This window comes from Nansenia antarctica (genome assembly GCF_963989245.1).
Source record: "Nansenia antarctica genome assembly, chromosome: 19".
In the NCBI taxonomy this organism is placed as follows: Eukaryota; Metazoa; Chordata; class Actinopteri; order Argentiniformes; family Microstomatidae; genus Nansenia; species Nansenia antarctica.
The window spans coordinates 14,758,345-14,773,897 of record NC_137692.1 but is presented as its reverse complement, the minus strand read 5'-3'; the positions used below and the strand labels follow the sequence as shown (position 1 = coordinate 14,773,897).

The window sequence follows — 15,553 nt, the reverse complement described above, 5'->3', positions numbered from 1 at the left end:
TACATCATAATATATAGTGCATTTGTGTATTTGTGCAGGGGGAATCACACACCTACACCTTTCAGTGGTAAATTCCCGGTTATACAATCAAGTACAGGTGCAACTCAAAAAATTAGAATATCGTGCAAAAGTTCATTTATTTCAGTAATTCAACTTAGTGTTAAACTTAGATATTATATAGACTCATTACATGCAAAGTGAGATATGTAAAGCCTTTATTTGTTATAAATTTGATGATTATGGCTTACAGCTTATGAAAACCCCAAATTAAATATCTCAGAAATGTTTTATATTACATGAAATCAATAAGAAAAGGATTTTAAATACAGAAATGTCAGCCCTCTGAAAAGTATAATCACGCATATGAACAATGCAATGAGTCTATATCATATCTAAGTTTAACCCTTTAAGTTGAATTACTGAAATGAATGAACTTTTGCACGATATTCTAATTTTTGGAGTTGCACCTGTAAACACCATCTCCCCTCCTTAAGCCCAGTATCACAGCACTGGTGTAAATGGTGGTCATGTGGGATTATTTCTCTCTCTGTTTTTTTTATGGACAATGGTTCTCCTTTTGGATATGAACTGCAGATAGCCCAGATACTTCTTACTTAATTATTTCACCAGCAGCGGTCGCTTAGATAATATCCACAACACAGGTGCATTTGTTTAATCTGTTACCGACATAAGGCTTGCCATGCCAGCTGATTGAATTGGCACTGTCAGCTCATAGCCTACACATGGCCAATGCGCTACTGCAGAATTAATACGACTAACACACACTGATATTCAATTCCATTAGGCCTAGTTGATAATTGCAGCTAAAGACAATTTTACTAAACGGCACAGAAGCAATTTTATGTCTCATAATTCAGACGCGTTTGGTTTGAGAGGAAGAATTGATTGCTTCGTGTGCTATTTTATTTCACGACGTAATACCGATGTGACACCGACAGAGGGAGCTCGTGTCACGAGGAGCGTTCAGATAGAATGTGGGTACCAGTCACACAGGCGCTCAAGCGGAGGAGGAGAGAACCTGGATGCGGAGTGCAGAGCGCATCACACGTCCTGGCCACCGCTCAACAGAGGGATCACCGTTTGCAGGTGGAGAGAGAAGTCTGCTGGGTGAACCCTCAGCCTAATCTCAGTACGGAGAGAGGAGACCATGAAGACAGCTGTCAGGAGTAGCCTAATCGCTCTGCGGATAGTTACAGCATCCAAGCCTTACCGAGCGGTCCCACCCACGGAGGACTGCTGAATGACGAGCCAGGATGGCCGGAGGACGCAGAGGACTTGTAGCCCCTCAGAACACTTTCTTAGAGAATATTGTCAGACGGTCTAACGGTAAGGATTAGCCTCTTATAATAATGTATCGGAATACTTATAGAGGAGTTTCGCATTAACTTTCATGATTATATATATATATATAGGCTATTATATATCATATATATATATATATATATATATATATATATATATATATAATGACATGAAGCATATCTAACGCATAGGAATGCGAGGGTCACTAATCTGTGAAAATATAGGCTATTTAACGAAACCGCGATAAAAAAAAAGTAAGATAACGACAATTAACTTATTTTCCCATCTCGTTGAAATCAGTTGTAGGTCTGTTGAAATACACACACTGTAACGACATTGAACGTGGAGAACTCAGTGGCTTGCATGGTAGCCAATCATAAACATTGTATAGGCTAAGTTAATATTATTTTCTATATTTACAAGGGGAAATTCCATTCGTATTTCGAAATGGGATCATCTGGGAAATGTATTAACCCTTATACACAAATGTAAACAGTTTCAATTCATAAACTGGTTAGAAAGCTTGTGGAATTAGATTAAGATGGTTCCACAAATAGCATGCTGCTTTATTTGTTTCATAGGATAGAGCCAATACATGTTTTCAGAGGATAGAGATAGACCGTCTGAGCGTCTCTGCATTGAGCTTCACTGCGCTCTAGACATCCCTCTAGACATCCCTGATCCCTCTTATATTACTCAACTATAGCGTTCCATAATACACCTTCTGTATTGACCTACATTATTCTCTTAATGACAGGCAATCACTTTGGAAACTTTTGAGATAATTGTCTCAGTAGCTACTGGTGAACGTATTGCCAGTATAAGAATGTAAATTATCAAACGATGATTGTCACTATAAGTATAGCACCGATTTTATGTGATCTCACGGGGTGGTTTTAATAGGCTAATTCACTGTTCGTGAAATTGATAGATTGTAGCTATTAACTCGAGATAAGATTGGACTCAATTCAAGTAAGTCCTTTACTCCAATTACATCATGACATGTATTTGATCCATGAGCCATTACAGTATCTGATATCAATGCATCAACTTTTATTTACATAATTTATTAACATTTATTATGATTTATTTTGCACAACTCTAATTATCAATACGTCTTTCTAAACGAATGCATAGGTTTGGTCGAGGAGAGATGTACAGTAAAGTTGTTAATTCTATGTTTGTGCTTAATCATTCTTCGGTTAATGGATTTAGTAGTAGCCCAGAGACCATCAGATGAATGAACATTTTCAACCGATTAAGGACCTTGTTACCTAGAGACCATCATCATAGGAATGAATGGATTATTTGCATTTATGTGTGGACAGAACAGATTCATTGAAGATGTGGGGTGGATGAGTGCACACGTATGATGGATTGAGACAAGGTCATACCTATATCTGCTCAATTGGGTTGTATGAATTTTGCAGTTAGCCTACATGATATCCTTCAAAGAGATAGTTCAACCAACAACCACAAAATCTGTGATCAACATTTCCACATCCATTATATTGGAAAATGTAGAAGCGTAAGTTGCTAAAAGAACAGGATTTAAAATGTTTATTCTTGTATGGACTGCTGTGAAGGGATGTGGCTTATCACAGAAATGTCATTTTAGATTGAACTATCTCTTTAAGTCTACGTAATATAATCTCAACATGTCATCATGTGAAATGTTGGTTGCAAAGCAGCAACCAAATCACTCAATGAAACAACCATTTGTTTAAACAGGTTTGTCTCTGTTACCTTTTCTGTTTTAACTTAACCATTTTTCTGTTTTAACTTTTCAGTTTGGACATTATCACATAGACAGACAGGTATCCTCCAAGCTTCAGAGTGATGCTTATGTGTTCTCTCGTATCTCCCTCTCTAACTGTTTGTACAGAACTATGTACGTTGTTCTATACCAATTGCTGTTAATTTACAAAGCACTTAATCAACTTCTAACATATCCTTCATCTGTTTCACCCACCCACAACACACACATCCAAAATATTTGGAATGGTTAGGGACATTGAATAATGCTTAGCTACTCAGCTGCAACAGCTTCATCGTTATAACCTTGTGAAATAACAATTATTGGCATGGAACTTCCTTCTACACTTTCATACTGTGGTTGTGTTTGTATCAATAGTTTTATACTTGTCTTCATTTCGAGGGTAGTAGCGTATGTGGTTTGTGTATTTTCATTTTTTTTCCCATTCTATTTTTTATTTTTGAGGACACTAGTATAGTGTAGTATATGGCAAGCTCATCCTTCATAAAACGTAATGGATGGAACAATGCAACGCAGTGTTTAGTTCCCAACAACTCTCCTTGACTTTATATAAAAAATATATCTTTATCATAGGCACTCCCTGTTGTTTCCTGTGTGTATGTGTGTGTGTGTGTGTGTGTGTGTGTGTGTGTGTGTGTGTGTGTAAGCACCCCAGATGTTTACAGCTGCAATACTTGAGGGAACTGTGATGATCATACGTTTTTAAAGGATTCCATTAAATCTTAATGGGGGTCTACATGTATGAGAGCCAACCTACTTTCAAGAGGTGTGTGTGTGTGTGTGGGTGTGTGTGTGTGTGTGTGTGTGTGTGGGCCGGTATGCGTATGCGGGCAGGTGTGCATGTCTGTGTGTGTGTGTGTGTGTGTGTGTGTGTGTGTGTGTGTGTGAGAGCATGTGCGTGTGTTTCAGATGATTTGAGTGTCTCATTCACCTGCAACATGCAGAATACATAGTATAGCGGGTCAGATTGAGCCAGGATGTGTACAGCACCACACATTAGCAATGTATAGCTTGGAATGTACGTCTCCTTTGTGTGCCGTCACTAAGTATTATATCCAGATTGACTTTGGGGTTTGATGTGATAATTGGATCACACTATTATCATCTCTCTGGTACGAAATGTGGTGGGACTCCAATCCTCAATTAAACATGTTCTGTTTAATTGTGGGCATGCAGTGAGCCCTCTTGAATTGAACCTGCAGGTCATGGTTTTCTTCACTTTGTAGCTGAGTAGGTTCACTAGGTCGTCAATTGTTTGCGAACAGATCAAAGCTTCATTTGATCCCCATCATATTAGGTCATGTATTGTTGGATTTTACAATGAGCCTGTTATTCATACAAATATGATACATGTGCCACTGCTTATGTAGCTGCATAGAAACACTTTTGTCAGCACAGCAGTGTAGTATGTAAGTAAGTAAGAGATGGTTCACTATTGTTCATCTTGTACCAGGTTTTCCTGGTATTGGCACGGTTGTAGAACTATCCAGATGTATGTTTTACACTTACAGTATGTACATATATTTGATATTTGGTGATTATAGCTGCTGCTGGCCGCACTCGGCTCACTCAAATGGAAGCTTTTAGGGCAAGTATAGCCTCCTGTTCTATAGAGTAGGCAAATGTCCATTTAGAAACTCTAAAGGAGGGAAATGTCAATAGCACAAAGATTTACACATAAAAAAAACACTTGGGATTGTTCCACAACAGTGCCAGTACCAGGAAATACACACACTGTACAAGTCTTCAAAATATTGAACCATCCTTTAAGTAAATCTGTGGCTGAGACCGACGTTTCTATGGCGTGTTTGAATTTCACCAGCCAGGAATCTGAAGGGGTATTACATTATGTAATATTTTTTGAAACCTTGTTTAGAAAAAAAAACGTCACATTTTTACAATTTAATAACATTTGTTAACATATAACAATCGTTAAAGTTATCACAGAGGAATGCATTCTTTATGAGAATGATTTAGTAAATTCAGCCCTTAATCAGAAGTGCTATGCTAATAAAAACCAGGGGACAATTTGACAGTGCTAAAGAGTGGCACGGCTGCCAAGTAAGATCAACTTGGCACTTACTTCAAAACAAGTCGGAAGTGCCATGTATTGTGTGCATTGCCTAGCTACACCTCGAAAGAATCTGATTGAATCCAGCATACTATGCGACCTTCTCATGAAGGTTGTAAAATAAGAGGTTTCAAATACAGTTGCAAGGTTTCTTAGGTTTGGGAATAATAGGATTTCTTTTGATACTAATTAGTGCCTTTCCTTTGTGTTGTCAAAATGGGGCCCTGGTGCCATTTAATGCCTTTTCTTTGGCATTATGACAGTCTTATGTGTACCCCTTCACGTGTTACTTCTATAACTCTCCCCACATGCAGTGCTTACTCAGCAGCCAGGGTAAGCTGAGACTGAGTCAAGTACCCGTATGTGAAGGACTCTGCTGCTTTCCTTCTTCTGTTGTCACAGTGCAGTGGCTTCCATTGTGAGATGACTGTCGCCCCCAGGGCTGGTGTCAACACCATTTAAGTTCAGGAAGTCGTTGAAATTCAACTCACAAATTTGAACATGTGCCTATTATTATTTCCAGTGTGATTTTCTTTTTTCAATTTGTGAATTGTAATTTTAGTTTATCTTTGATTTCACTGAATTAACATGGAATTGACTTCAACCCGACACTCCCCAATCCCACCCCCACCTCTCATAATGTGCAAATACCAAGAGTGGGTAAACTTAAGATGCCAAGTGTGTTGCTTTATTCTCTTTTTGTTCCTATTCTTTGACAGATACCAATTTTGTTCTGGGAAACGCTCAGATCGTGGACTGGCCCATAGTCTACAGCAACGATGGCTTTTGCAAGCTGTCTGGTTACCACAGGGCAGAAGTCATGCAGAAGAGCAGCACCTGCAGGTACAGTGGCTTTCTACTTTCTATCTCTGGCCACACTGAGCCAATAGTGGAGTGCTACCACACATGTGTTTACCAGTCCACCAGATTGTTTACTTCCCTAGATAAGCTCTTTGACTTTGGTCCCCCATCATAGCTTAATACTGTATGATGTACAAGGGCGTGGGACAATGAAAGCGGTGTCTGGGGGTTCTCCCCCAGAAAATGTTTAACAGAGTAGACCAAATAGTAAATGGACTGACTTATATAGCGCCTTATCCCAAAGCGCTTTACAATGGCCTCTCATTCACACACACCAATGGCAGCAAGCTACCATGCAAGGCGCCAGCTTGCTCATTGGCAGCAATTTGGGGTTCAGTGTCTTGACCAAGGACACCGTGACATGTGGCCAGCCGGGGTTTGAACCACCGATCTGCCGACCTTGCAATCATTAGACACCGACTCTACCTTCTGCGCCACAGTCGCCCAGACCAGTCTACTCTACAGTAAAACTAGCCTCCCTCCTCCTCTTTTCACTATTTTGCTAATGTTAAACTTCATGTTAGCTAACCGAACAGCAAGGCTGCTGTCAGTCAGTATAGAGACTTTCTAACAAAAACAAGAAGGCTATAAGCATCAGGCGGATAAAATACAAACATTTAGTTAAATGCCAAGTTTAGATTTTTGGTAAGTTAACAATTTCCTGAACATTTTGTGGTGACAGTGTGACCCACTTTAACTCAGCTACCTGGCATCTTGGCATCACTGACTAGCTAAGCTTAGTGGCACGCTCGTGTGTATGTGTGTGCCTACATGCTGTGTGAGAATCTACCTGGGTGCAAGGTAGCAGTGAAAACGTGGTTTGGAAATTCATTGATTTGGGCATTCTGTCAATAAGCAAGGGGAATGGATTTGACAATGGATTTGACAATGATTTGACAATGAAGCACTCTGTGGATAGACCGATGATGATGATGACTGATTTTTTACATGGTAAAAGTGAGGGAGACTTGTTATTACTAAACTAATCATGTTTAAAAAGTGGGTCATATAATAGCTATGATGCCCATGGATGAAGAAGTACATTGAAAAACTGAGGGGCTCTTAGGTGGCGTAGCGGGTTAAGCGTTGACCATGTAACCGCAGGGTTCCCGGTTCGATTCTGGCCGTGGACATATCCTGCATGTTATCCCTTCTCTCTCTCACCCATCCTTCCTGTCAAAATCTCTACTGTCTAGAAAAATATGAGTGGAACTGCCCCACTCAGACAAAATAACTTAAAAAGAAAATGAAAAACAATCGAATGATCTTCCTGTCAAATTATGAATTATGAATATGAAAGCAAAAAATTCCAAATAAACAAAGTGAACACTATAACATTGTTAACTATGAACACTATAACATTGTTAACTATGTTAACAACAAAACAACAGGCTACTGTAGAAACTATAGCTATCCATCTTTTCACCACCATCCAACATCAGTCCTAAAAAATAAAATAAAATAAATAAATAAATATATATATATATTTATTTTTAAGTGTTTGTGGCCCTAAGCGGCCGCTTAGTCTGCTTATGCCTTGGGCCGGCCCTGCTGGCGTGGAGGAGGGAGTGCGAAGAAGAAAAAGAGGGAATGACCGGCGGTGGGGTCCAAAACGGCCCTGCCCCCTTTCTCTTTTTCATTTGCTGTTCCTCATAAAGAGGTAAAAGAGGGACACAGATCCCCATTTACTCTCTCACCAGAAAGGCAGATCATTCCATCCCTCCCATGTGCGTTACCCCTGCCCTGACACAGACAGAGTGTCTCACTCACTTTTCTTCTTTTTTTTTTCTGAGTGGGGCAGTCCCACTCATATTTTTCTTTTTATTGATAGAGACAGTAGAGATTTTGACAGGAAGGATGGGTGAGAGAGAGAGAAGGGATGACATGCAGGATATGTCCGCGGCCGGAATCGAACTGGGAACCCTGCGGGTAGAGTGTCTCACTCTTGAACATGCTCGAAGGGGCTAGGTCTGTCTAGCCAATACCAACAACCACCCCATGTCTAGCAGAGGCTGGCCCAGCTTATCAGCGTGTGGCCGGCTCTCTGTCTGTCAGACATGAGCCTGATGCAGCGAATGCCTCTGTTGCCAAGCCATCACTGTGTCAGGAGACCCATCCCTTTTGAAGAGAGCTGTTCGCCTTGAGCTGCTCCACCGTCTCTGTGCGCAGCAGTGGCCGGGGTCAGGGAATTCATACAGAATTTCCTGTCAGCTGCGCCGCGACTGGCAGCTCGGCCACTTTCTTTGCATTACGGAGAGTGGCGAGAGAGGACATGCGCTCTGTCAGGCTGGCTAGACAGAGGCGTTGAGAAGGGGATATGCATTACAGTTCATTCAGCCTCCTCCTCCCTCCTTCAGGGAAGTGAAAGAGACTGTTTTGCCCTCTCCGGTGAAGACATGCTTACGTACTCCGGGAGGAGATTGCTGAATCTGCTGGCAAAGGGCGCAGTGGTTCTAGTCCCCAGACATCAGCGGGACATGGGCTTGTACTCCCCTTATTTCCTTGTTCCACAGAAAATGGGGGGAATAAGACCGTACTGGACTTGAGAATCCTCAACGAGAGTGTGGTGAAACACTGCTTTCGAATGTTGACAACAAAACAACTCCTGTCATGTATACAGCAGGGTGACTACAGAGTCAGCATAGCATCTGAAGGACGTGTATTTGCATGTGCCAATGGCAGAAAAGCACAGAAAAGTTCTGTGGTTTGCCTTCCAGGGGAAATGTACACGTACATGCCTTTCGAGTACTTTGCGCTTTCTCCTCGGGCCTTCTCCAAATGCGTGCAAGCAGCGCTAGAACCACTGAGGGCGGATATGCATTTTAGCAACAGAAGTGTGGTTGTGGGCCTGTCCCACACCTGAGCTCACTGAAAGCTCTCCACATCCCAGGCCTGCTCAACGAAGGAGCAGATCTGATGTCACAGGGAGGCCCGAGAGAGGACGATTGGAGCCTAGAACCCCTCCATTGTCTCTCTGATTTGGGCGCAGTTCAGGCGAGCGGAAATGGATCTGTTTGCATCATGGACCAATGATCAGTGTCGCCTTTGGATCTCTCTGGACGAGCAGGACAAGCCGCCATTGGGGGTCAATGCCTTCGCACATCACCCGTGGCCAAGGGTCCTGCTATATGCATTTCCACCCCAGACACCTATCCTCCCACTATTGGCACGAGTGAGATTTGAGAGGCTGGAGTTAATTCTTATAGCCCCCCCGACCGCCCCAGAGCCCCATGGTTTACGGAGCTGATGGAGATGTTGGTAGAGGGCCCATGGCCCATACCTCATCAACAGGATGAGGCTCTCCCAAGCCAGAGGTTTGGTGAAAGGACCACCGGTGATGGGGGGACCCCTCTCATGGCTTGGTTATTGAGTGGATCCTTTTAGGGTGCAGGGTTCTATTAGACACTGTCGTTCAGACCATCAGCGTGCGCGCAATCCACTGCGAAGGGATATGCATCACGTTGGCGGATGTTTATACAATGGTGTGAGGACCGAGACGGTTGACCCAGTCTGTTGCCGGGTCGAAAACGTTCCTGTGCTTCTTGCAGTCACTGTTTGACAAAGGGCTAGCTGCGGGGACTATTCAAGTTTATGCAGCTGCCATCATGGCATGCCATGAAGGTTTTTGCGACAACAACGCTGTTCAGTCATTCTCTAGTTAACGCTCATAAGACTGTTGGTCTAATATTGTGAAAGAAGGATTTTATTACATAATGTGGCTTGTATCCGAATCTATCCATCCATAGGGCTGTATAGAGGAGGATGCTATCTGGCTGTTATAGCTAGCTACCTTTCTTTCCCACGAAAGGTTACTTCTTTACAATGAATGCAACTGACGAACTAGTTGGCTAAATGGGAAAAAGTAATAGTATTCATATGTTGGCATGGTCATTTTAATTCTAGGCTAGACATGTTATACTTTAACTGGAAGGATCCACACATCAGAAGCAGCGAAGTTGTGAACTCCAGGAAGACATATTTATGAACTACCTGGTTGCTAGAGACAATGTTTTTAGCAAGCAACTATAGCCGAATATGCCTGTCACAAAGTTAGGGATTATTACAGCCTATATGTAGGAGCATTTTGAGCGAACTATAATTACATAGAATATGAATTCAAAGGTGTCAAGCTGTGTAGAACAAGAATATCCACACTCTTCAGATCTTTTGAAGAATCAAGGGGGAATTCCTTGCAAAACAATGGTGGGATCTGATGTTATAAACACATTAACACACTCCAGGGTGTGCAGCTGATATCTGCACACTTCTGGCAGTAACACACTCAACCTGCAGTCTCTTTCAGAAGTCTACAGATATCGGCTGTTAATGTATCCCCTGTCATGTGTTAATGCTTATTAATTGCTAACAGTGGCTTAAACACAGTTAATAATTGAAAGACAAGGGGCGCTTAGGTGGCGTAGCGGGTTAAGCGCTGACCATGTAACCGCAGCGTCTCCGGTTCGATTCCGGCCGGGGACATATCCTGCATGTCATCCCTCCTCTCTCTCTCACCCATCCATCCTGTCTAAATCTTCACTGTAACTGTCAATAAAAATGAAAAATATGAGTGGGACTGCCCCACTCAGAAAAAAAATTACTTTAAAAAATAATTGAAAGACAAGCGAAAACAAGTGTTACAGATGACTTGATGTGTACAGTGTATACATAAACATTTTTTGCACTTCTGGATAATTTTGAATGGTTTCAGAGGCAAAAGCTGACAATAGTCTGTGTACATAGAATATCGCATAGCCTATCATACCATGTTGCACTTGCTCAAATATCTGACTGCAGATAGCATTATAGAAAGGAGGCTGTCTTCTCCAAGGCATGTCATGGCCTTGTGTGGTAAATCTGATAAAAAATAGATAAAAAGCCTCTACTGAACATGATTTCTAGCCTATCGGTAGGCTTAATCTGGGTCTGTGAAATCAGCCCCCCTGAAGACTGGAATGTACTTGGAATCAACTGATTGCTTTCCACATATACGGTACTTCTATAGCATACAGGTAATCACATCTTGGTAGCTGGGAAATCATCAGTCTAGCGAGCTACAGTACCTGCTAGGAGGGAGCTGCCCTGCCAGAGCTCGGTGTGTTCCTGTCAAAAGGGACTTATTCCGTCCTCACAGCACCAAAAGACATACTTACAGTCTCATTAGAATAACCCTGTATTTCACAGTAATAAGCACACTCTAGTGTTATTTTTAGACATGCCAGATCAGACTGTTCCTTCGGGTTGGTGTAACAAGCAGCTTTATTAGTACTGATGGGGTTGGGAGGATACCGCCATTACAAAAGCTTTGGAACATTATGAAACTGCAATTTAGACGTATGAAGCATTGCATCAAACAATAAATCGATCATTTGAGATAGTGGCTTTTCTGCATCCACAGATGTGCAAATTATATCTGACAACAGCGTAGAGTATCAGCATAAAATTCTGGACTGCTGTTTTTCAAAAGTGTCAATCAGGGTATGTATCAAATGAATATCTGACAGTGCAGTGCAAAAAAGTGCAAATCTGCTACGATTGAACAACGGACCTGTCTCCACGTCACACCCGTGCTTGTGTAATCATGGTGGATTAGGGATTTGACAATTTGATATTAAATCAACATGAGACCGAGGGACGGAAGAGTCCCCTGACAAGCTGTCATCTCTGTCTCCGTCAACCGTCTCACTGCCTGACAGCCCATGCGGCCCACGGGGACAAACCTCTAACGTGGTGACAATGTGTTTTCAACGGAAGTGTTGGTAGAGTCCAGGGGAGAGATTAGATACTGTAGGGGAGGGAGGGACTTCAGATATGTTTAGGATTCACCCAAGCAAGAGTGCTAGCGATTTAATCCACAGGTGCACAAGCACGGAAGTTCAGTGATAACCACATGACAAAATGTTTTGGGTGGTGAGTGAATTGTTTTGCTCACTCATTGACTCACTCACACATTGGCGTACATTGCGATTGAGATCAAGATCAAGCACAAGCATGCTCTTAACACTAGAAGCTCCAGGCCCTCATTAGTCAGGGTACCCGGAGTTACAGAGTCGACATAACGTTGTCTCGTCTTCTGCACAGGCTTCTATTGACATGTAATCACTTTGATCATGCAAATAATGGTTATTGTCTATTGGTCTATGTTGCTGATATCACCATTACGGTTGAAAGGGGTAAACCCATTTCAAACCCATTTCAATGGGTAAACCCATTTCAACCCCATTTCAATGGGTAAACACATTTCAACCCAATGGGTAAAAATCTGTTTCAATTCACCATGATGAGGGTAAAACATATGTGACACGTTCTAGTCTTTTTCTTTTGAAACACGGAACTCCGTTTCAACATTGTCGAGAATCACAACACAAACGCGCTAGTTTAGCCAAAATACTGCAATGCAATGGATTCGGTGAGCAATCCCCACTGCTACCTAGTTAACTATAACCAGGGGTGCACATAACTTTTTGGGGCCAGTGCTCAGAGGAGCACCTAGGGATGCTGCTTGGTGCTCCCCGAGCTCGCGAGTCACGACCCGTCCCACAGGATGGATGAAAAAGGGATACATGGATAACTTATATTAGCAAAACGACATTTGTTCATAAATAAAGATGAACGAACAAATGATTGTGTGCAAAACAAAAGAAACAAATGCAATCAAATGACTGCTCTTTAAGCATGAAAGTCTGTCAGACTCCTTTAAACACAATGAAATCAACTGACATCTCTTTAAGCACTAACTGAATGTCTGTTCTTTAAACACAATGAAATCAACTGACATCTCTTTAAGCACTGCTCTGTTCTGTAAACACTGAAATCAACTTTTCAACAAAAAGTTACAGCCTAAGCATTTATTTATGCTACAAGCTTAATCATCATCATCACTGCTCTCTTGACTGCTGTTATCACTGTCCTCAATTTCAACCATGGTAGAGGATGTTGTAGGCTATCACTTTAAATAGCTCATTATTTTGATTGTGCAACAAAGTCTTTTCTTCTAATAGAATTCCCAACCATATCCTGGGTCAGGGGTCGAGGTGCGATAATGAAGCTGTAAAACAAACGTCGGAACGTTTGAAAGCTTCAGAGAAAAGAAACATGAAGTCCCTTGGTGTTGTTTTTCCTTTTAGCGACGAGTCGTTCGGGACTGAATTTTCACGTGCGGCGAGATAACCGTGCGATACGTGATACGCGGAATGAAAGTACGAGTTAAGATACTTTCCGAATGTTTTCGTGAGGGGAGTCGCCGTGGTCGTCGTCGGTCGACTGTTGTGATGGATTACTCGTCGGGCCTTCGGCTGAGGGGACGGCAAATAGTTACTTAGTGGGGCTTCAGTGATGCAGCAGTCAGCAGTTGGATTTTGAGGAAGTAAATTCCTCTCCCAGCGCTTCCAGCTGTTGGTGCGCAAGAGCGCGTTCATGCCGCTGATCTGCCGCGCAGCATGCATTTTGGCGACGCATGCGCACTGGCGCACCAGTTATGCGCACCCCTGACTATAACACTACTTTACATTGTTAGCATGCTCACAAAACAAGCTGGGTTAGTTGACTAGCGAGTGTGTCATTGATTTTCAACAACGCAGAAATGTATTCACATTTTTCTAAAGAAAAGTCTGATCCAGATGTGAGGACCAAAGCATTAGAATGTGTCACATATGGTGGGAGCAGCCGTGTTGGTGACACGAGATAGCTGGTTATCAAAATAAGCTGTAGTTATGATGAAAATGCTTCAAGGTTGTTTTACTATGTGTGATTTTTATAATTATAACACTATTATGGCAAAAGAAATCCCAGACATTTAAGGAAAAGTCAGAGTGTCTCACATGGACCTCCATGGGACTAGTGTTAAAACCACTGTTCCTGAGAACACTTCAATTGGTTTAGACATGCACTCTAACTCTATCTGCTCTATCTGCTAAGTTATCTACTAAAGTTATTGTCCTTTTATGACAGGGACATCAAAAGGAGAATCGTGACGTTAGAATTATAAGGTTCTATCTCCATTTTTGTCAAAATTTAGTTTTTTACATAATCTGATCCATTAGGTGTTTATTAACGCCTGTGTGGTGTTATTTTAAAAATGTTGCCATTTTTTAGTTAGTAAATAATGAAATACAAAAGTTCCATCTCACAAAACATAATGGAATGTAACAACGTTGACGCTCAATATCTCTGAACTGCCCTAAACGGAGATAGAACCATTCTAAGCTCACAGAATATGATTATTTGCTTTGTGTTTTCCAGCTTCATGTACGGGGAGCTCACAGACAAGGAGACGAGTGAGAAAGTACGGCTAACGTTCGAGAACTATGAGATGAATTCATTTGAAATACTCATGTACAAGAAGAACAGTAAGTATCCTAACAGTAAGGCCTCTAATCAGGCAAATGTCTCAAATGAATGTGTACAAGCTGCTTGGAATATTTCTGCCATGTGCTGACAATTAGAAAACCGTGGTAGTGTCATGATTGGTTTCCAGTTAAATGAGTCTTTGTGGTAGCACTTTACATTACTGGTTCCACTGGTGTTGACCTAGTTGATCGATCATGACAGAGATAGATCCATCTTGTAGCTGCTGATACATACTGTATCATTTAATTCAAACTGTAACTTTGAGTGATGGCTTAGTATTTACTTATTACATATTCATATTTAGTAACAAGGGTACTTTCTGATACTTACGTCAATTAATTAAACATCAGTGATAACTACATGGAACCAAAGAGTACCAAGTCTGTTTCAGTGGTCAAGCAGTGATGTGTTTTTATTTAAATATAACTGTTCAATATCATTTTGGGGGTGTTTAACATACCGCTTCTCTGGTCCCAGGGACGCCTGTGTGGTTCTTTGTGAAAATCGCTCCCATACGCAATGAACAGGAGAAAGTGGTGCTGTTTCTATGCACATTTAGTGACATCACAGCCTTTAAACAGCCTATCGAAGATGACTCCACCAAAGGTGAGTGTCCACAAAAGATGCATTATCTTACGAATATGATAAAATAAGATTTTGTCTACACTGATCTGTCTGATATCTCGCAAGCAGTCATGGGATAGATCAAAAAGTAGGCCGGCTAAAATATGCTGTGATAGCGTTACCTTGGTTACTACTCACAACTGAAACAATACATTTGTAAAATTGTTCATGTTTTTCTCCAGCGAATTTCTTAGTTACATGACTTTTAAACTAGCAAAGGACTCTGATAGTTGAATTTGCAGCCCTTATTTAGTTTGGAATTGTACACGAAAACTAGCATAGATTGTTCAGTGATCCAGCCAGCTGAGTAAAGTCCAATGCACACGGCCCCGATTTTGTCGCACCGCCAAACATTCGATTCTCAATTCTTTGAATTATTTCAATTAGTGTGAATGGAGAATCGAATGTTGTCGTGCGATAAAATCGCATTGCACGCCGTGTGCATTGTCTCATTCAAAACAATGGAATCGAATTCGGCGGTGCGACAAAATCGGGGCCGTGTGCATTGGGCTTTACTCACAATTCACATGAAACAAAATGAGTGCTTGACC

At 41.6% G+C, this 15,553-nt stretch overlaps 1 protein-coding gene across 1 annotated transcript in view; it reads left to right on the top strand.

Moving 5' to 3' along the window:
- Positions 1–1,274: 1,274 nt before the first annotated feature.
- The window catches only part of LOC308174209 (voltage-gated delayed rectifier potassium channel KCNH1-like), a gene marked incomplete at both ends in the record, with an annotated part of 75,228 nt that continues 60,949 nt past the window's right edge, over positions 1,275–15,553 (top strand). The window contains 4 exons of the mRNA XM_080549291.1: positions 1,275–1,347; positions 5,891–6,014; positions 14,271–14,377; positions 14,856–14,984. Of these exons, the coding sequence (XP_080405417.1) occupies positions 1,275–1,347; positions 5,891–6,014; positions 14,271–14,377; positions 14,856–14,984 (433 nt within the window). The remainder of the gene's footprint in view (positions 1,348–5,890; positions 6,015–14,270; positions 14,378–14,855; positions 14,985–15,553) is intronic.